This window comes from Arvicola amphibius, chromosome 6 (assembly GCF_903992535.2).
Source record: "Arvicola amphibius chromosome 6, mArvAmp1.2, whole genome shotgun sequence".
NCBI lineage: Eukaryota > Metazoa > Chordata > Mammalia > Rodentia > Cricetidae > Arvicola > Arvicola amphibius.
The window spans coordinates 82,897,001-82,919,704 of record NC_052052.2 but is presented as its reverse complement, the minus strand read 5'-3'; the positions used below and the strand labels follow the sequence as shown (position 1 = coordinate 82,919,704).

The 22,704-nt window shown below is 49.7% G+C and overlaps 1 protein-coding gene across 4 annotated transcripts in view; it reads right to left on the bottom strand.

Annotated features, from left to right (window-relative positions):
- The window catches only part of Whrn (whirlin), an 87,326-nt gene that overhangs the window by 37,467 nt on the left and 27,155 nt on the right, over positions 1–22,704 (bottom strand). For 3 of the 4 annotated variants that reach the window (XM_038333098.1, XM_038333099.1, XM_038333101.1), the window contains exons 2-3: positions 19,698–19,916; positions 8,213–8,338 (exon numbers count right to left, since the gene is read on the bottom strand). In XM_038333098.1, coding sequence (XP_038189026.1) covers positions 8,213–8,338; positions 19,698–19,916 — 345 coding nt within the window. The remainder of the gene's footprint in view (positions 1–8,212; positions 8,339–19,697; positions 19,917–22,704) is intronic. The other variant, XM_038333100.1, reaches the window with a different exon arrangement.

Here is a 22,704-nt window from a genome sequence, read left to right as displayed (position 1 = left end):
GCCAGGTTGCCACCTAAGTCTCAGCTTTAAACCACACTTGGATACAATCATCACGTCACTTCTTTGGCCTTTTCTGAGACCAGTGAACCGCTCAGGGAGTTGCTTTGCTTAATATATCTGTTTATAGTTCTTCAATTTGACCAGATCTGGCTTACTGCATCGAAGGAGAAACTCATTATTGGAGGGCAGAAAACCTATTAATGTTCAACTCAGAGGTGTGTTCAGGGTTAGCATTGCTTTTTCTCCATCCTCTACTTTTCCCTTAATGGCCTAGGAACACACTAGAAGGGATGATCTGAGGAAATACAATCTTGAGTTTGAACTTCTACCCACTTTTCAGCCCTGCCCCACGAGGCAGTGATGACGTAACTATGATGCTCTAGTGAGATTTTCATAGAACCCTGTTATGATGGTGTCAGCCCCATGTCCCTATGTTATAATGGTGTCAGCCCCATGTCCCTATGTTATAATGATGTCAGCCCCATGTCCCTATGTTATAATGATGTCAGCCCCATGTCCCTATGTTATGATGATGTCAGCCCCATGTCCCTATGTTATGATGGTGTCAGCCCCATGTCCCTATGTTATGATGATGTCAGCCCCATGTCCCTATGTTATAATGGTGTCAGCCCCATGTCCCTATGTTATAATGATGTCAGCCCCATGTCCCTATGTTATGATGATGTCAGCCCCATGTCCCTATGTTATGATGATGTCAGCCCCATGTCCCTATGTTATGATGGTGTCAGCCCCATGTCCCTATGTTACGATGGTGTCAGCCCCATGTCCCTATGTTATGATGGTGTCAGCCCCATGTCCCTGTGTTATGATGGTGTCAGCTGCATGTCCCTATGTTATGATGATGTCAGTCCCATGTCCCTGTGTTACAATAGTGTCAGCTGCATGTCCCTATGTTATGATGGTGTCAGCCCCATGTCCCTGTGTTATAATGGTGTCAGATGCATGTCCCTATGTTATAATGGTGTCAGGTCCTTAGCCGCCTCCCCCCATGGCAGTGCTGGTGACTCTGGCAGGGTAAAGAGAGGATCATTATCAGGCAAGCAAGACTAAAGATTTCTCTCAAGGCATTTTCTTTTCATTAGGGACTACCCTTACTCCTCCAGGAACCTCCCTTAACCTTCGCCAAAGGTCAACTCCCCCTGACAAGGGCAATTTGGGCATGTTTCAGTTCAGACCCTACCCTGTCTGACTGTCATACAAAATCTGCTTGCTTTTCCACCATTCTGCTCATCTCTCTGCACTTTCTCTCCCCAGAGATGGCCTTGTAGGCCTGATTCCCAATAAATCTTTCTTTCTGCCCACAGACTATCTAGTTCCACAGTTTCTCTGTGCATCTCGCAAATGGGCACTGATTTGTTTACTCAGTCCTTTCTGTCATCACCTCAGTACAAAGCCAGGCTGTGACTGTGCCCTGCCTTCTCCTTAGGCTGTGGAAGCCCCCAGAAGCACTGTGCACACACTGAATATACTGCATCTACTTACCTTTCTGCTTGATTCCATGTTAGCACGTCTTTGCCTTCGGGCATCTGAAATTATGAGCGTGGGCTCAGATGTAGCTCAGGTGGATCTGCTTGCATGGCATACACAGACCCCTGTGTTGAATTTCCCAGAACCAGTGGGTGTGGCTACAGGCCTGTGATCCCAGGACTCAGGATTACCAGAGGGCCAAAAGTTCAAGGTCATCCTCCACATGTAGTGGTTTGAGTCCAACCTGGGCTTCATGAGAACACCCACATGTGTGCACACACACACACAAGACAAGGCTGGCCTCAGATCAGCATTTTTCCTGATTCGACCTCTAAAGGAGTTGGGATTACAGGCTTGGGCCAGCATTCCAGAGATAGTCATAAAAGAAAGAAGTCGCAGCTGTCTGCGATCTTCCTACCTGACGTTCGTCCTTTTTACCAAGAGCCCAGGTCCTTATATTCCTTTTACATGGAAAACAGTGTTCACAACCCAGACATGGGTGGGAGTGTGCATGTCTGTGTTTGTGTGTCTGTGTTTGTGTGTCTGTGGATGTCTATATGTATGTGTGTTTGTGTGTCTGTGCATGTGTGTACGTGTGTGTATGTGTGTTTGTGTGTCTGTGCATGTGTGTACATGTGTATAGGTGTGTGTCTGTATGTATGTGTGTTTGTGTGCCTATGCATGTGTGGATTCATATGTACGCATGTGTGCCTGTGCATTGTGCATGTGTGTGTACGTGTGTGTGTGTGTGTGTGCGTGTGTATGTGTGTGTTGTATAGGGCGTCTCTGCCTCCAGCACCTCCAGCCTCTCTTGAGCATGGCTCAAGGCACTGTGTTTTCAGAGCATAATGCAAGCCTCTTGACCTCTGTGTGGTTCTGAACCGCCCCTCCTGCCCCCTCTCTTTGAGTTGACTAATCCTGCAGCACAGGGTTTCCCCCATCTCCTCCTGTAAATCTGTAATCCTGGCCTCTGTGATCTCAGACTAGCTTAAAATTTCTTGGAAATGACATGGTTTCAGAAGTCCCAATCCACATTCTTGAGGAGGAGAAAACTTGCAGCAGCAGTTACAGAGAGAAGCTGAAATAAGCCCCTGCCCCTCCTTCCTCCCCTCTTCCAGCTTCTGCTTCTGCTCCACAGCTGTTCTCCTGTTGGCAATGCCTTGGGAGGTTGTGGGAACATTAGGAGGGCCAGCCTGGCTGGAGGTCTTTATCCAGCCCCTCCTTTTATGGCCCACGCTTTCCCTGCCTAAGGTCATTCATGCTTTGCCTGGAGCACTCCTCCCGCTCAGTGGTGTTCAACCTGTGGGTGGTGGACCCCTTTGGGGGTCACCTGAGACCACCTCCATATCAAATATTTACATTATGATTCACAACATTAGCAAAATTACCATTACGAAGTAGCAACGAAATAATTTTATGTTTGGGAGTCACCACAACATAAGGAACTGTATTAAAGGGCTGCACCATTAGGATGGTTGTTCACCAGCACGAGAGTCCACGGAAGCCTCTGTTCACCTTCTGTTGCTCTTTAATTTTAGGCAAAGGCACTTAGTTTTCCAACATGTGAACGAAGCTTCAGGATTCATCTTTGCTGTATGTATTATTTTAAGATGATATTTTTAATTATGGAGGGATATGTAAGCATTAGTGTAGTGACCTGTGAGGGCCAGAAGAAGGCATCAGGTCTCCTGGAACTGGAGTTACAGGAAGTTGTGACATAGGGTCTGACATGGGTCTCATGCAGTAAGTGTTCTTCAACTGAGGCATCTCTCTAGCCCCTGCATAGTTTTTCAAAATTATATCCTTCATTTATTTGTTTCCTTCAATCCCTAGTTTGCTCAGGGATATATGTGTGTGCATGTGTGTGCACGCGTGCACGTGTGCGCACACACGGGCACATGCACATATGAGTAGATGCACATGTATGCTCATGCATGTGGAGAGCAGAGGACACTGTGTCATGTGATTTCTCTCTATCTTAACTATTCTCATGGGATCTTTCACTTGAACCTACAGCATACAGATTTAGCTAGTCCAGTATGGCCAGTTTGCTCTGGGACCCTCTGTCTCTGCCTCCAGAGTTCTGAGATTATAGGTGGCCACCACACCTGTGGCATTTCTGACATTTATGTGTGTGCTGGGTATCCCAGCTCCTGTCCTCACACTTACACGGTCTGAGGCATCCCTCCAGTCCCTTTGTTCTTGCTGGATTTGATGATGCTCTCCTGGGGGTGTTAGGACCTACATCCATGAAGGACCATGCTCTGTCATGTTCTTTCCTGGTAGGGAGTTTGCTCGGTCGTAGTAGTATATCGTGCTGGCTTCACAAAATGAGCTGGGATGTACGGCCTCGTCTGTTTGCAGGAGGAGACTACACAGTACTTCCTGAACCTCTTGGCAGCTTTATCTGTGAAAGTGTCTGGGCTTGCATTTTCTCTTGGGATGCTTGATAACTACAAACTTCCTTTCTTTGACATAGCTCAGGCACATAGATGATCTATTTTTCTTTTCCTAGGTGTGAATAGTTTGTGTCATTCAAGAAATTGGTTCATTCATTTTAAGTTGTGGAAAGAGAGAACACTGTTTGCAAAATGCTCTTAGACTCCCAAGAATTATATAAACATTAGATGATTATTTCTGTCATCTTACTTATGACTGCCATAAAATCGGATAAATTCCTTAGCACTGCCAAGGAATCCATCACAGTATGTTCTTTTGAGCTGAGTTTTTTAAGCCATCAGGAGTTATATAAACGTGAAGCTGGTATGTGTATTATTTTCATTATGATCATTTAGAGACTGTTTCTAAGGCACCTTCATGTCCTCTGCTACTTCTCTCTTAATATCTGGCCAAGTTTGGGTCCCCAGGAGCAAGTGGCAGAAAGCCCATCTGGAGGACCTTCATTTAACATCATCATCTGGTAATAATTACACCCTTCTCCCACCCAGAGGAAGAGAGAGCAGCCACGGGGCTGTCAGGCTCCTCTGCTCCAGGATTCCCCTCCTCCGGCCTCTCTCAGCTCAGGTGTGAATACGTGAAGTTGGAGGCTGAGATGTGAGCATGACAGGCCTCGGCCACTTGCCTTCTACCTGGAACATTCCCAGGGCACCCGCAATGAGCAGCCGTACTGTGGGCGGCAGTGCCAGGCAGCCTGCTTTAGCACAAAGCAATCAGCACCGAGGAGCAAGGGCAGGCTGTGCAGTTTGCATCCTATGTGGGCAGTAAGTTTACTATGATGGTTGATGAATCTTGTTAACTTGACTAGACTTAAATTCCACGAAAACATACCCTGGGTGTCGAGAAGTTATTTCCAGAAAGTCTAATTGAGGGTTCACTCTGAATGTGCATAGTGTCACTCCATGGGCTAATGTCCCTGTCTGCATCCTGCCTGTGGATGCACTGTGACTGGCTGTCTTACACTCCTGCCCACCATGACTGATTGGCCATACCCTCAATCTGTGAACTAAAATAAGCCCTTTCCTGAATTGCTTTGTTTGGGCAGTTTGTCATAGCAATGAGAAAAATGAATGAATACAGTCACTAATACCACGTCCATCAACATGCCAGCACTGCTGTGTTCAGGTTGGGACATGTCAGACATGCACACTCCTGACATGCATAGGACCGGAGTTCCACCGCCCTTGCAGACCTGAGTGGATGACGTAAGCAGGGTTCCCGCCACCTCCTAGGTTCCCAGCACAAGGTGTTGCTCTGAGGAAGCAGAGAGACCAGGTGGGCAGGACCAGCCCATGAAGGTAGCACACAGCCCAGGCCCCCTAATAGACCTGCAAAGTGCAGACCGTCCCCTGTCACTGAGATACCGTTTCTTCTCCAGATGTATGGAAGGCCCGCTCCAAAGCCACGGGTGGCAGAGCAGTTGCCCCACAAGTGGGACATTCCCAAAAGCAAAGGTCCTGTTCCGAGGATCCTATCTAAGACAGCAGCCTGGTCCCCATGGTAGGAGAGCAGTGGGCTCTCAGCCTGGGCAGACTCAGCAGAGGCCATGGAGGTGGGTCAACCTGGGAGAGCATCAATAGAACAAAGGTAGAACAAAGGATGTAGCTACAAGGGCCAGAAGGGCCAGGGTGGATCCCTGTGTGACCCTGGGCAAGTTACTGCACTTCTTTGAGCCTCAGTTGCTCATCTGTTAAATTGTGCTGTGAAAGTTCCCACCCCCACCCCACAGGGCTATGGAAAGGATTTAATACAAGCAGATGTATCTAAATGTTAGCACCATGTCTCACTCATAATAACCCGTTAATGGATGGTAAGTGCTATTACGATTGCTTCTAAATGCCATTCAGTATAGGCTGTCCCCAAGGGAACAAAAGACGCTTAGCAGTTCGCTCTTTGGAAAGAATGGAGATTGGCTGGGTATGGGAGCTGTCCCTGCTGGGAAGGTAGACGCACTCCAAGCTGCACAGACCACCCCGGGTTAAATGCTGGGGGTATGACTGGCCTCCCAACTGCTTTTCCACTCAGGGCCTGAGTGTCCTGCCCCCTCTCGGGGCTCACACTGGGCCCTGGAAACTAAGTGGGCTGAGCAGCTGGAAGCCCTGTGGAAGGCGGCGCTGCACTGCAGCACGGAGCGCTATTTACAAATAAAGCCTGTTCTGGCTCTACCACCCACACAAGCAGGCCCTTTATTCCATTTCAATATGCCTAATTCCATGGAAAGTGCACTGCAATAAACAGAATTAATCAGTGCTGGATGCCCAATGAGTGTGGGCAGGTGTCAGCACAGGAAAGGGGCCTGGGAGGGGAAAGGAAGGTGGCAGCCACCACCAAGCGCCTCCCTGCCGAAGACAGCACAGGACTTAACTGAAGGTGGGCAGTTTGCAAGCAAATTACCCCCCCCCCCCAGCACCCGCAACCACATGACAAACTCAGGCAATAGGAAAGTTTCGCAAAATGTGTCTCCTTTGCCTTCTTCCTAACCAAAGGACCGGAGTATTTTTGTTGCCCATCTTCCCAATAGGACATAATTTCTGGAGGTCAGAGACAGTGCTATCTGCTGCCCCCGTCCCATGAGTGTGTGTGTGTGTGTCCCAGTGAGTTTCATTTCAGGAGTAAGGATGTATTTGCATGTGCAATTTAGACAGCAGCTGCATCACTGAAGAAACTCTTTCCCTCCCACAGCAAACATTAGTTGCCTATTAACCCTGCAGAGGGTGGAACTCTGTAATCCCTTCTCTATAATATAATGTGGCCAGGAGCTGCACCCAAGTCGCTCAGACAGCACGGCTCACGTATATGTCATGCTGACAGTTCTGGAGGTTGGACAGCTCCACAGTAAAATGTCAGTGGATTTTGTGCCTGGTGAGGCCTCTCTTGCCTGGTCAATGACACCACAGAGGAGGGTTCCACCCTCACGACCCAGGCACTTTCCAAAGGCTCTAACGCTTGGCCCCACACTGAACGATGAAGATGTGATATGTGAATTTTGGAGAGACACACAGTCTACACCCATGTTTACTACAATAACTAGTGAAGCAATTTGTTTCCTTTTATCTTTTGAACAAGTCTGTTCCTTCGCAGGAACAGGGAGGCTGAGGCAGGCGAAGGAGGCTCTACGGTCACACAGCCATGAAGGACTGGAGTGGGAGCTGGGACATGGAACTGCCTGTCCCTGTAGAGCCCAGAGTACATTCCAAATCCCACGTTTCCCAAAAGCCGATTTTTGCCTTACCTCCCTGTGACAGTCTGTCTGCCATGCTGGGGTTTGGGGCCTGTGGATCCCGAGATGCAGCCATGCATGCATGCATATACATGCACACACTCACATGCACATGCCGGATCCTTCGTGGCAGACACCTCTCCTGACCATGTCTCCAGGCTTGCACTTGGGCTAGGTACTCCTCTAGTCACCTGTACTCTGACTGTGACGCTGTTCAGCACTGTGTGCCATACCTCCCCAGTTTGTCTCATCATCTGCCTCTCTGGTCCCCAGAGCCTGATTCAAATGCCACACCTGGTCCCACTATCAGCATACCACATCACCGTGGGCCCAGCACCTATGACTGCTCAAACATGGGCTGCCATGTGTCTCAGTGATCTGGGCCGGTGTCCTGGCATGCAGAGTCTCTGGCTCTCTGACGAGGCACTCGTTATCCCTCTAGGGTGCTCAGCTCTGAAGATTACACCCCGGCCTTTGGGATTTAGTCAAGACTCACTGGGTGCAAGCTTTGTTTCAAGACCCACCTCAGACCAGTTGGTGGGAACTCTTTATATATGGGAGAACCTGGGGACACCACCTCACCCCACCAGGTAGTGTGTAATGATACATGTGGTGTGAGTCTCAAGTGCTAGGAACACAGCTCTGTTTAGAACATGAGATAATTAATTAAGCAATTTCAGTAACTGCTAGGCTGGATTGCATGGTAGCCCTGTTGCCTCCTACAGCCACAGGCCAGCTCACTGCTAGCTTCCTCTCTTCTTCTTCCTCTCTCATTGTGTCAGAAGGAGCCCTGGGGTCAGAGCCATCAGGGGCATCAACAATGTTTACAAAACAGCAGCCTGGACTGTTTACAAAACAATGTTTACAAAAAGAGCTGGACTGGCCGGTTACCTATGGCTGCCCTTCTGCTACACAAAGCTGCACACTACAGACCCAGCAGCCAGCCGGGGCTGCCAGCTAATTCAGTCCTCAGCTGGGCCACCACCTACTTTGACCTTTCGCACCCACGTCCCCACACATGCAGCCCATGGCCCATTGTCCCCTCACCTTGAGCCCACTGATTTCTGCTTCTGAGCCCGGGTCCACGCCAGTGATGTAAATGCCAAGGCCGTACTCAGCTCCACCTCGGATTGTGAGGCCCAGGGACCGGCCGTCCCCCAGCACCAGGTTCACCTACAAGGAGAGGGGTAGGCACATAAACCTGGAGGAAGCCAAACACTAGGTGAGGAAGGGAAGCACACCACAGAAACCTCCTAAGCCCTGAAAAACACAGGCTCCTATCCAGCAAAGCAGTGCAAGGCAAGGCACTACCCCCACAGGCACCTTGGCACTAGCATCCCCACGTGCATTCACAGGTGAGGCTGGTGTACATAATCAGCACATCTTGGGGCTCCAGCCAAAGGGGGCTTCTTGGTCCAGGGCTCAGCCCACAACCTTACTAGGGCTTGGTTTCAGCTTGGCTCCACTACCATCTGAACCCAGAGGGACTCCCTAGGGAGCTTCCCAACACTGTTCTGCTAGGCCACATTGCTGCATTCCACCCCATTCAGCACACTCGGGCACAGCAACCCAGGACATCCCCACGCCGACGTGGGGCTGTGGAGATGCCTAGACATTACCCTACTCAGGAGGGGACCACAGCGATGTGGAATGGGTGAGCAGGACTAGAGCAGAAGGGAGTCATGAGCCGCATGGCCACAGAGACACAGGCCCAGACTAGGAACCAGAGAGGTGGGGGGCCTTTTGGAGAGTGTGGTGTGTCTGAGGAATTGGGAGGGTGAACACTTGGGTAGGGCTGTCAGTGCTAGAGGTAGGAACACAGCTTCGGAGTTGAGCCACAGGGACTCTTAGGGCAGGAGATAGGAGAACCTCAGGCATGCAAGGATTTGTGAGGAAAAGAGGAGGGGCTAGGATAGTTCAAACCTAGCCCAGAGAGATAAAATAGCCCCTATCAAGAAGACTCCTGAAAATGTAAGGGACCCAAGAAAGGACAGCACTAAGCACCTATGGTAGAAAGTAGAGGACATGACCTTCAGGCAGCATGGAGGGCAAAGGTCACTACTAGCTGTCTTTTTTTAAAATAATTAATTTTTATTTTATGTGCATTGGTGTTTTGCCTACATGTGTATCTGTGTGAGGGTGTCAGGTCCCCTGGAACTGGAGTTACAGACATAGAGTGTAGCCATGTGTCCTGGGAATTGAACCAGGTTCTCTGAAAGAGTGGCTAGTGCTCTTAACCACTGAACTATCTCTCCAGCCCCAACGATGAGCTGTCTTATCCTCCAAGGTAAGTCGGCTAACAGTTACAGGGTGTTCTGTCCTCAACCACCAGGAAGAGCCTTTTCCTTCACTCCAGTGCCTCATTTAATCCAGCACCCACTTAGGCAGAGGTGCCAAAGAAGACAGGTCAGGGAAGTCACTTAACGTCATGGAGACTCGGCCCCATTGTCTGAACACGAGGATAAAGCTGGAGTCTGCCTGCTTTACAAAGACCCAAGCACAGTGCCACATGAAGCTTTAGTAAATATCACAGGATATGTCCAACAAAAGTTGTCCACTGCTGGCTGGTTCTATTCTGCATGTGATAAAGCTCACGTAGGAAAAACCCACAAACATCAGGCAAGTGTATCTGGCCAAGCTGGGTGAAGGTCTATCTACTCGACTTGGTTCCCTTCCCTGCTCTGTTCCTTTACCCCTGAGCAGCACAGCAGGTTGGGGAAGGGCTCAGCTATGACCCTGTGAGTGTTGTGGTCACTCAGAACAGCCTTCCTCAACGTAGGAAGGGATGCACGGGGCCGTGAGTCAGGGAGGATCAGGAAAACAGACATCCTCTCCTGAACCCGTGGCTCTACAGACTCCCAGTCTTGAGGGACTGCCCCAGCACTCTGCTATCGGAGGCGTGTATGGACTTGAGTTAACCTAGGTCTGATGCCCACTCTGGTCCCTGGTCATACACAGGCTTGTGTATGTGGGAGGTGACAGGTGCTGGCTCCAGAGCCAGACTATTGAAGCTGATAACGTTGGGTAGGTGTGTGGCCCTGAATGAGCATCATCCCTGTGCCTGTTTCTTTGCCTTGAAGGGGGATGGGTAGAGCCGCACTGGGAGCTGTACGTGAACAGAAAGCACTTGGAAAGCACTGGCTGCTTCTATCTGCAGGAGAAGGCAAGCCACTGGCTAAGCTTCTAGGAGGAGCAACTCTTGGGAGGTGACGACTGGTGGATGCCTCATGTCCTAGACAGACTGGTGGATAGGAACTGACATGTGCCGGGAGAATCGTGTCTGCACAAGGTCTAAGCCAGGCATAGCCAGAGAAGAGCGTGGCAGGGTCTGTCCCTGGAGATGCTCCTGACAGCATAGGGTAATAAGAAAACGGAAAAGGGAGTGTGGGTTATATGAGCCTTCTGGGAAGGTACAGGAGATCCCCTGAGACAAGGGCTGGGGTGCCCATCATTGAGGCCTCACCACGAGTCCCTTCCTTTGAACTGTTCTACCCCAACCCCCCCCGCCCCAAGCTGTGCTCACTTTGGGACTAGTGAAGCCTCTGCTGTGACAGCCATGCAGCACCCCCTCCCTTGCCAGGCCAGGCCTGTGTCCTCTCATCAGCACTGGTGTCCAGGCACTGCACCACTGTGGAGCAAACAGTCCTGACCGTGAGTAGTGTGGGCTGGGTAGGAGACTCCAGCGCTGCCAACACCTAGCGACGTCTCTCACTCAGAGATTAGAACCTTCCTATGGGGTCCCTACTGCCAGCGCAACATTGCCTTTCCTCTGGCCCACACCCTCCTAGCCCTCCTCTGAGCCTTTCAAGATCCTTCACTCTGCAAAGTCCATCTGTTGCACAAGGCTTGTAGGTCCTATGAGGGGCTAGGAAAAAAACCTACATGTCCTTATACTCAGGTAGTGTCCTACTATCCCGGGACCCTCTTATGAGCAATCCTCTTTCCACAGACCCTGGCCTTTCTGGTAAGGAAACTTAGGAGCAAAGTCCTGGGAAACACACCCAAAAGCCTTGTGAACTGCAAGGAGGAAAGTGTCTAGGGTACAGCCTAGACACTGAGTCACACAAGGACTCTCTGTGCTGGAGTGTGGTGGGGACAGCAAAACGCTCGGTTAGCCTGTGACAACATGGGACAAACAGGAGGCCAGAGGAGATGACAGGCTCAGGCTACTGTTTAGAATGGATGGAGAAAGCTGGGCAGTGGTGGCGCACGCCTTTAATCCCAGCACTCGGGAGGCAGAGGCAGGCGGATCTCTGAGTTCGAGGCCAGCCTGGTCTACAAGAGCTAGTTCCAGGACAGGCTCTTGAAACTACAGGGAAACCCTGTCTCGAAAAACCAAAAAAAAAAAAAAAAAAAAAAAAAAGAATGGATGGAGAAAAGCCAGGTCAGTTTCTGGAGAGTCCCATGAGATAGGATGATACAGAGGTGAGAGCTTCAGACAGTGGTAAGGGCAAGGCTGGCTGTGCTCAGCAGGTAACTCAGCCTCAAGACTACGTTCTGGCAGGACAAAACCAGTCCAGCTGTGCCCTCACAGCATAGGCACAGAAAAGGCCCTACCGTACTCCCTGGGCACCTGCATACAGACCTAGTCCATCCAGGCAAGCCCTTCCGGCTCTAAAACACAAGGACTGAGGATTCCACAGGCAGAGATCGGAAGTGCTGGTGAGATGACGTACCTAAGGTCAGGGCGCAAGGACAGCAACAGACACCTGAAGCAGTGTCCTCCCCCCCCCCCTGCGAGATGAAACAGGGCACCTTCATCCCCTTGACATCTCTAACAAATCCTTTACATCAGAATAGAACTCAATTTTGATCATAGAAATAAAGTAAAATTCTATCAACCCCAGGGCCATCTGCCATCATGCACTGGAAATCCAACCAGTGTTTGACATGAACAGAACTCATGTAGGGGGTAAAAGCAATAGCGTTCTTGCCAAGCAAAATGAATGTCATTGCAGTGACGTATTTACTAGAACAGGAACCAATCATTGCCGGAGTCACTAGACTTGTCCCTTGTCGCTGTGAAGGTGATGCTCAGGTTGCTCAGGTCCCTCCATTAGCACCACTCCTGTTTCTGGAGAAAGAAACTGAGGCTCAGTCCTCACTGCGTTGCAAAATGGGGTCACAATCCACACAGTCCTGAGTTCGGTCAGAGGGCTCATCCTCCACTGCAGGTCCACTAGGGGCAAGCCTTATCACTACTCTATCTTCCTGCTCTCTCTCCGCAGGCGGATGGGAGTCATGCCAACTGCCTGGGGCATGTGCTGGCAGCTTAGCCAGAGGCCATCCCATCACGTCCTGTGTTGAGTCCCAAGTCTATCAGAGAACAAGGGGAGTTTCCCAAAAGTCAGCACCCTTCCCTCTGGCAGCTCTGAAGTTCTTGCTTCCCCTGTCAGGGTACCTAGGTGGTCCTGAGTCGGTTCTAGATAAGAGGCAGGATAATGGCTATCTGATGGTGAGTCTCAGAAAAATCATCCACTCTAAAAACAGAGACAGAGGGAGCATTCTCAGGACACTGCTGTGTAGGAGCAATGGGTACAGATTGGCAGTCATGATGCAACAAGCCTGAGGTAAAAACCAACAGCAAGAGGAAGGGAATGCTCACCTCCAGGCTAAGCTGCCTAGCTGGCTACCTGGGCATGCTCAGTGGAGCAATAGCACACTCTACGCCCCGGAGTGTCTGTTATCTACAGCCCAAAGCATCCCTAACACATTCCACCCTTCATAACCGTGGTCCCTCTGCTGCTCTGAGCTCGCCTCCTTAAAGACCAATCTTTGGGCTCTGCAGACGGTGAATGGTTTTCACCTCCATCCTCTTTAACTTCAAAAGACTCCTGTGGGAGACTTCTACCCACAGGATGGCAACACACACCTACTACCTCGTAAGGGGCCTTCTGCCCTCTCTAAAGCCAGCCTGTTGTGTGCCAAGCCCTCCTTGGGCTAAACAAGCCCCATATAATATGCCACAAACCATCTGCTCCAATACCTCTGCTGCGGGCCCACTCACTGGCGGGTCACCCTCCTGGACAGTGAGCATCTTTGCTCTTCACAGTACCCAGGGGCCCATCAGAGGTATTTGATCAGTATTCTGGACGTCTGTCCTGGGACTTTGACTGCTGATGCTGGGCACTGAGCTTATGTGCATGGCTATTATTGATGAAGGCTGGTGGGAAGGTCCCCAAGCCATGTACAGGGCACTTAGGGGGTGCACTCAGGTTTAAATGGCTTGTTCCAAATCAGTGATGGAAAGTTCTAGATGCAAGCTTCAACCTGGTGCTGTTGAACTTGAAGCTGCTGCTCCTTTGGGACCAGGCTGGCTGGGCCTGCTTCTGTGTCTGTGAGGAGCTAGAGCTGCAGCAGGCTGTAACTGCTCATCCCAGAGGGACCGAGGCCAGCCCCGAGGTCAGAGTCAGGAGACACTGAATGGTAGAGACAAGCTGAAAGCAGAAGTGAGGCCTGCCTCAGCCAGTCACCAGCAGTGTGTCCTGGGCGATGCACTCTGCCCCTCACGCCTCAGGGCACTCAGCAATACTAACGACACTGTTTGCAAGAACAGCGTAGCTCTGGCCTTTGAGCCAAATGATGCCACAGCACCCCAGTGAAATCCTGAAGCTGTAGCTGGGTAAGCACCCCAGCAGGCTGGTATTCATCAGCACAACGACCGCTCTCAAATAAAGATGGAGACAGCATTATGACACGTGTCCTTGCAGGACCTGTCTCTGGGACTGCTATAAATGAGCCAGAACACAGGAACAGAGTCCTCAGCTCAGTCTGCTCCCCGGGGGAGGCTCTGCAAGCCTCCTTCTAAGAGCCATAGCAACACTCACCCTCCCTCCCACCCAGCTGCACCCCTGCTCTCCCTTCTTCCTGTTCAGTCAACACCCACCCAGGTCAGGGCTACATCCTCTCACCCTGGTTATAGACACGGGGAGAGCACGGTGAGCTAACTCTGCACAGACAGGGCCCTTCCTACAAGGTTGCTTCCAGTTCGCCTTGGCTACAGCCACTTCCTCACTAGCTGCAGGACTCTTCCGCTTGTCCTCAGCTGGTTACTTTCCTTCCTTCAAGAGTGTGATCCTTTTCACTTCCAGGACCTTGCCAAGGTTCTCTGCAAATGTGGAATCCACTCTTCTCATCTCTCCACGTCTGTGTCCTGCACGAAAGCCCCTCACCCACCAGCACTCCCAGCCTGCATCTCAGTACGTGGCTGAAAACCAAACACTACTCAGGACCTGACTTCTTCTTTCAGACGTCTATGCTTCCATCACCTGTTTCCTCTGCCCGAAGCTCCCTCTCTAGGCCAGCCCCATACTCTCTCTTCCGAATCCTGCCTCAACCCCTCTAGCAGGAGAGGAGAGCACCCTACCTTGTCCTTTTACCCACGTCAGGCAATGTGACAGGGTAAGTCCTCTGCACACAGGGTCTTCCTCACACTGGGTGCTGGAGTGGGGACGACTAGAATGGAAAGCTTGGAAAGGGACAGGCTGGCCTTGCGTAAACTCGCTGTGCCCCTGCTGTGACCTCCAGCACTGTCATCACGCCGCTTAGGTGGCACATAAAGGCCCATGGTGAAGACAGACGAGGGAAAGGCTGTCCCGTGCTAGGGTGACTGACTGCTCACAGGCAGAGAAGAGACACCAGGACCATGCGAGCTGCAGGTAGAATAAAACAGCACAGCTGCTGCAGAAAATGGCACAGCAGTTCCTTTCAGAAGAACTAGAAATGGAGCCAGCTATGTGGCTCATAGCTGCAATCCCAGTGGGAGAAGGAGAAAAGTCACAGCCAGCCTGGGCTACAGGAGACCCCATCCTTATAACCAAAACCAGGGGCTGGGGAGATGCCTTGGTTGCCAAGGCCTTTGCTGTACAAGCATGAGGTGCTAAGTGTCGATACCCAGCACCCATGTAAAAGTCTGGGTATGGCGATATGTGCCTGCAACTCCAGAGCTCGTTGTCCAGTGAGCCTAACACTAAGCTGAAACGGCGAGCTCCAGATGCAGTGAGCAGCACTGACAGAGGTAGCCATCCTGATGTAAACCTCCGGCCTCCACAGGCACGCAAGGCTGGGGCTAGCAAGTGGGAGGGGTAGGAGAGGGCAGAGGAGGTAAATATAATCAAAGTGCATCATGTACATGTATGTTTGAAAATGTCATAGAGAAACCCATTATCATGTAGAGTTAATATTTGCCAATAAAACATTCTAAAAACATCAAAACCCAAGATGCCAGATGAAGTGGTGCACACCTATAATGCAAGCATTTAAAGGGTAAAGGCAGAGGGGCTGGAGGCGACTCAGCAATTGAGAGCCCTTGCTCACTTGCAGAGAACCTGGTTTGGCTTCCAGTGCCGCACATGGCAGCTCACAATCATCCGTAACTCCAATTCTAGAGAATCTGGTACTTTTTTTCTGACCTCCACAGACATCAGGTCTGTGTATGTGTATGGTACATACACAAATACTCATATAAATAAATAAACACGTAACGATAGGAGAGTGAGCATTCAAGGCCATCCTTGACTACACAGTAACTTGAAGACCAGTCCGAATTACAAGAGACACTGTCTAAAAGAAAACACAAAATTCAGACCCAGTATAACCACACAATCCAGCAGTGCCCAAAGATCTGAGAGTGGACACTCAAAGATATATGTGTATGCCGTGATCGCGGTGGCAGTGGTCACAGTAGAAAAACGAGAGGTGTGTGTGTATGCCGTGATCGCGGTGGCAGTGCTCATAGTACAAGGACCAGAGATTTAGGTGTATGCCGTGATCGCAGTAGAAGGACCAGAGATGTGTGTGTATGCCGTGATCACAGTAGAGGGACCCACCCCAGACGCCCACTGACAGAAAAGCAAGGGGCAGCTTCTCTTAGATCCCACACTGAAGGTCTGTGTCCTCAAATCCTCGCTGAAACCTAGTCACCATGCGACAGTATCTGGAGGGGAGGCTTTGAGAGTGGGTGCCATGGAGACAGCCTTTAGCATTAGGATTATTAGTCCATGAAAGAAGCTTTGAAACCATGCCTACTCCTCTGCCCTAGGAAACAGCAAGGTGACATTCAAACCAGGAGCCAGATCCTCACAGACACAGGTCTTGGCTGGGACGTCTGGCCTCTTGAATAGGGAGGGCACATACCTGTGGCTTATGAGCCATGAAGGCCATGTTATAATGGCCCTAAATGACAAAGGTCAGTCACAGTGGGCCAGTAATCCACTTTGGGAAGAAAGGAAATTCTGGCGCATGCTACAAAGATGAGCACATCATGATGATACCACACATCGTGACGCCTGGCAGTCACAGAAGGACAAACAGAACTTCAGTCCTCCAAGGTTCAGAGTTTAGAGACAGAAAACAGAATGCTGGTCATGGGAGTTGGGATGGGTGCTGTTACATGACTTCACTGTGTAACATGCAATGTGTGTGGGTGCACAGCAAGGGAGATGCACTCAGAGAATCTACTGTGCACTTGGGACCCAGCCATGGTGGCGATCAGTTGGAAGAGCTCAGCAAACATGAAGTGCACACTTGTTCCTCTATGATTTCTCAGATTCTCAAGACAGATGTGAGTCGAGGGAGAGCAGCAGAATAAGAGTGATAATGGCCTCCATCCACATCCCCAGGGTTAGCTGCTTTGATTGCTGCTGGGACAAAAATCTCTGGCAAAGCAACCCCAGGAAGGCAGGGTTTGTTTGGGGCTCATCATGGTGGGAAGACACGGCAGCAGGAGAGAGACGGAATCGCTGCTCACATGAGAGAGAGGAATCGGAACCCAGCGTCTTTTCGTTTTTTTTGTGTAGTCTGGGACCCTAGTCCATGGAATGATATCTCTCACATTCAAGGTGAGAGTTCCAGACCCATTTAGAGTAATCCAGACAGTCTCTCACAGACACGCTCGGAAGCTTGACTGTAGATCCTGTCAAGATGAAAGCTGTCACAGACCCCAAAGGTAGAGGCCTAGAGACATGGCTGCATGTCCCTATTTAGGAGTGGCATGGGACTGGCAGGGTTCAGGAAGTATTTTCCATTTCTAGAGGGTAGGGGTTACCATGAGGGCTGCTTCTTAAAGGCCACCAAAGATGCCAACAGCTCTTCTCTGAAGGCTGCTCCAACCAGATTCAGATTAGTTAGCTATGGAGCAAAGGCTGAGCTTCCATGCTGCTTCTAGGCAAAATCATGTCGCTGGCACTCAAATAATTCCTGCCACAAACACCCATGCTGTTTCAGGCACTGAGGACTGAGGACAGATCAGGTTTCAAACCAGAACCCCACTACCATGGAGTTTCCCCAGGGATGTCACAGAGGAGGAATCCCAGGCCCACACAGGTTATGCCCAGGGTCCCACAGTTCAGAAGCAGCAGAAGTACCATTTGAACTGTTCTTGCTACACTGGACACACGCACTGGGCCACCTGAGAAGGACACCTGACTGCCATGGGGGTAGATCCTGCCTCCTGTGGTGTCTGCATTCTCCCTGCCTCTCAGATGCAGCTTCCATATTCTACAAGCTGCCCCATAATGCCCACGGTGGGGGGTGCGGGATTTTATCTAATGTCCCCACCTAAACCCTCCTGTCCACTCAATACCTCAAAGATACTGGGCTCAGTCCTACTTTGGGAACTTTGCACATGCTGTCCTGACTTGCTGGGACTTTCATGCTCCGAAATGGTACTTAGAGGCTCTTTTGTCAACTTCTGAGACAGGTCTGCCCTTCCCGTTACTTCTCAGCCCTTCTTGGAACTTCATTTTCCTTCATGGGCTTTTACCCTGTCCATAGAGTAAATAAACATGTCCTCTACATTGCTGCGTATAGAAAACCTGGGCCGACTTTGTGCCACCATGTGGTGGTCCAGCACCATGGCCCTCATTAGGTGCAGGTGCCCAGCCTTTTTGCCACCAGCCAAAACAATCTCGTGACCTTATAAACTGCCCAGTCAGAGAGAGGTGCTTTTATTGCCACAGCAGGAAGGGGCCAAGACACAGCGTTCTTTAGTTTGCTTCCTGGGATCTTACCTCTCTACCTTCACCCTCTGGCTCAGATTCTGGTGCTACATGCCCTGCAGGTGGTTTCAAGGACTCAGGAAGGTATGCTGTACAACTCTCAAGCCGCATGAGTTCAGGACCGGCCAAAATCATAGCAATTTTAGCTCTGGACTCAGGGTCTACACAGGACAGCAGCGTCAGAAAACAACAAAGTGGGCTCTGATCTGCAAAGCTGGCTTGACCATTGCCCAGGGCTGATAACTCCCCTTCACGGTGGCCTAAGGTGGGTGTCCCTGGTAGGGAGGCATGAAGACCTGTTTTCTGGCTGCCGTCCTGTGCACACCAGCTAGGCTCCCACACACCCTCACCTCCCAACAAGGCACTGAAATCTTCCTGCGTCCTTCATATTGATGTTTGCACAATGAATACAAACCACATTAAGTAAATGTTATTGGTCTTATTGACAGGAAAAAGAGAGCTGAGGAAGAGTCTGTGGAGGAAGGAGCTTGGCCCCAGACCCCAAGTTATGTGGTCTCTGGTCTGTAAGGATCAAAGTCCTAAACCAGAAGAGACTCTGGCAGGATAACAGTAACAGGTATTCTTGATCCCGGAAGCACCCACAATGCAAACAGAACCATGCGAACACGCCCAGATGGGTTAAGGCTTTGGGGGGGATTTCAACCATTTCCCCCATTCTTTTTTGTACAAAATAGCTCACTCTCTGAAAGAGGAGGAAGACGGTTCTATAGGCAACATTTACTGGTGCCTGACCTCCTATGGACTACAGAATCCCTTTCTCCACCAGCTAGAGGGCTAGTGGTCCTGTCAATCAAGGTTCAAGACATCCTGCCAGTCAAAAAGACGTTTCCTCCCTGAAAGAGAAGACTGGAAGGGAAGGATATGGGTCACTGTGGTGGGGATCCTTTTGCAGATACACCCTGAGTTCCTTAGGTCCAGTTCTGAGATTACTCACACCTTTCTAGTACATTCTCAAATTCCAGAGTCAGTCAAGTTGGTTTCGGCTGTTTACAGCCCAAGGCACTCCCAGGACCATGACGTGGATTGTGCACAGTCCAAGCTTGAATCTGGACCCACGAAGAGTTCAATGCATGTAAAGTTCCCATGTGAAGGCATGCCCCAAGCTTTTTCTCTGCCCCTGTCATGGGTGCGAAAGCAGGGCCTTACTATGGCCCAGATTCAACTACCAGAAGGGAGCACACCCTAGGAGCTGGTGGGTAGTGGGAATCTACATCCCTGAATAAGTCCTAGTTCAGAGCTGTATACCAGACCAGAAGGTCCCTTCCACTCTGCTTGGGAGAAAGAGTCACAATAAGCCAGAGTATCTGTACCACTTTGTAGCAGCAGCTTATCCTATAAGGCAATATACATCTTATAGGTCACAAGCAGAAGCCAGGAACAAACTTGAGGAATACAAAAGAAGTAACAGAGCCTGGGTCCTTCTCGCTTTGAGGGGGCCCCTGGGTGTACAAAGAGCTTGGAAACCCAAGGCCTCCCCAAGTCCCACCATCTTTACCCATTCAGACAGATCTCACCTTTTTCTCATCTCCTTCCTGAAGGAGGTGTAGGGCACTCCTTCGGTCATTCTCATGTTGTCTCAGGGCGCTGCCATGTGGCTGGGGCAGGCTGGAGGGAGGAGAGGTGCTGCGACCCTGTGGGTCCACCCAGGTGTAGATGTGGTTGGTGACATAGCCCCCAGGGATACGCCCAGCTGAGTACACAGACAGCACTAGCTTCTTGGAGCCCTTGAGAGCCTGAAGAGAGAGGGACACAGTTAGAGGGAAGGGGACACCCCCACTCTTCCATCACTTCACCTCCTATCAAGATTCCACACCTGGAGGAGGAACTAGGTCTTGGTCCCATTCCCCACACCACCGCATGTGAAAATGGAGCATCTGTCCCGTCCTATTTCAAGTGGTCCAAACACAAAGCCATCTCACAAGATACCTTTGCAGAGGAGATGGAACTGAGCAGACCTGAGGCCCTATCCTTACGCGGCCTGAATGCAGAGCTGGCCCTGGGCTGGTGCTGGAGGCCTTGGCTTTGGAGTGTAGCTCATACAGGGGACTCCCTCTTTGACACTGCTTGTGCCACAGCGTGGTTATGCTGAGCACCTGTCTGTCTTCTGCAGTCTGGAGCGTGGGTACCATAGAATGCCTGTGTGACTGGCCCCCAATAAGCCAGATAGTATCACATACATATCAGTATGACCCTAGAAACACATCAGTTTGACCCTAGGAGGATGATGTGTGCCCTAGGCGATGGTTGAGGGCTTCTAGAAGCTTGGGCCTCCTCTGGACTTCACTACTGTTACTCGTATCTAAATCTGAGCCCAGTTCAAGGACAGTTAGCTCCCATAAGCCTTCTGTACCCATAGTTTGACACCACAGATTCATTCAGCCACAGAACAAAAATGTTTTTGTTTTGTTTTGTTTTTAATGCATCCAGGGACCTGGGTGGGGGCGGGTTGCTCAGTGGTTACAAGCATTTGCCATACATATGTGACATTAGATCCCAAGGACCCCAAAGTCAGGCTGACATGGCAGCCTCTTGTAATCCCAGCAGTTGGAAAGTAGGGACAGGATGCCCAGAGCAAGCTGGGTAGCTAAACTAGTTAACTCACAAACTCTGGAAAGAACTGGGAGACCCTGTCAGTGGAGGGTCACCCAAGAAGACATCAAACACTCAATTTGTGCTCCCATATGCATGCATATGCACACACATCTGAGGATTGTATTTTCAGTCTGCATCTGTTCTGAACATCCACAGACTGTTTCCTGTTAGCATCCCCTGAACAGCACATGGCAGCAGCTGCTGGCATTGCACTTGCACTGCATTGGGTATAATCCTCTGGAGAAGACTTAGTCTTTTGTTATACCACTTAAAGCTTTTATTACACTTGTTTGTTTGTGTTTATGTGTATATGTGCTGATGGAGGAGAGTTATCTGTCTATGTTACTTTCATTGGTTAATTAATAAAAAAAACTGCCTTGGCCCTTTAAGAGACAGAAAATTAGGTAGGTGGAGTAGACAGAACAGAATTCTGGGAGAGTTGGGGAGATGCTTCAGGCAGTCGCCATAGTGAGTCACCATGATTCTCCTCTCTGAGATGGACGCAGGTTAAGATCTCTCCTGGTAAGCCACACCTCGTGGTGCTACACAGATTACTAAATATGGGTTAAAGAAAGATGTGAGAATTAGCCAATAAGAGGCTGAAACTATGGGCCAGGCAGTGATTTAAAAGAATACAGTTTCCGTGTAATTATTTCGGGTGTAAAGCTAGCCAGCGGCCGGGTGGCGGGACGCAGCCCCGCCGCTTCTTTCTACAGATTGGCGCTCCAACGTGGTGACCAAATCCACGTAAAAACCTGAAAAAGCTTTAAATAAAGGAGAGAGAGAGTTTAACACAGCTTTTTGCTGTTTGCCTGGACATGCCGTACAGAGATTTCCTGTTTCAGCAATAGCGGCAGAGAAAAAGCTGAGTCATTTTAAAACGCAGCTTCCTTGTGCTGTGCCGCCAGCGCGAACTCTGGCTTTAAAGCATTTCAATGGCTTTTATGGGCCTGGATATTTGTGTTCCCACTTGGGATCGGAAAGAAAGTACTCTGAGACCATGCTCTGAGGCAGGAGTGGCTCTGGCTCTGCTCCGCCATGCTGAATTGTGCTGACCTCAGGCAGGAACTATTGTAATTACCATGATAACAGCGCAGTTAAGGTTTAGACTTGGCTGAAAACAGGCGGTACCATATTACCTCTACATGGCTCAACTTAAGTTTTTAAGAAGTGCTTAACCTTTTAAGACATGCTCCTGGATAGTAAAAAATTACAGATTCACAATAGGAAAGATTCAGACATAGAAGGCCTTTAAATGGCTCACAATGTTGGATGAATATAACGTAGGCTTGAGAGAGAGAAAAAATAAATATATAGAGAATAAAGTTAATGCCTTAAAAAAGGGTAAAGTCTTTAAAGAGAAAGAAGTAAAGTGATAGAGTGAAAATAAGCCACATAAAAATGGAAAATTCACAAAGAGTCTGGATTATGTATTTTATTGTGTTTTCTTTGAAATTTTTGACTGTAAAGGAGCTAAATACAGAGAGACATTTCATTATATGGGCTGCCAAGCTAGACCAGAATGGACATCTTAATGGTATGATTTCAGAATTTGGATCTAAGAACATGATGCTTTGGAAAAGAGGGTCTTCTTTTGTTTTCACAGAGGATGACACCCTGTGGATTGCTTCTATCCCAATATGGTATGATAGACCACGCCCTCCTGAAAGGTTGCTGTGAACACCCTCAAAAAATTACTCCACTCAACTGCCAACTGAGATGAACCTAGCAGACAGGTTACACCATGAAAGACCTAAATAACAGCGCCCCCATTCAGCAGGAAGCAGTTTGGAGAGAAAAAACTGTGCCCATTTTCCCAAATATTGTTTATAAATGTTCTTTTACATTTAAAGGGGGATATGATATAGAGATGAATAATTTGCATTGGTATGGATTTTAAGGTCAATTTGTTATATGTATATGTATTTC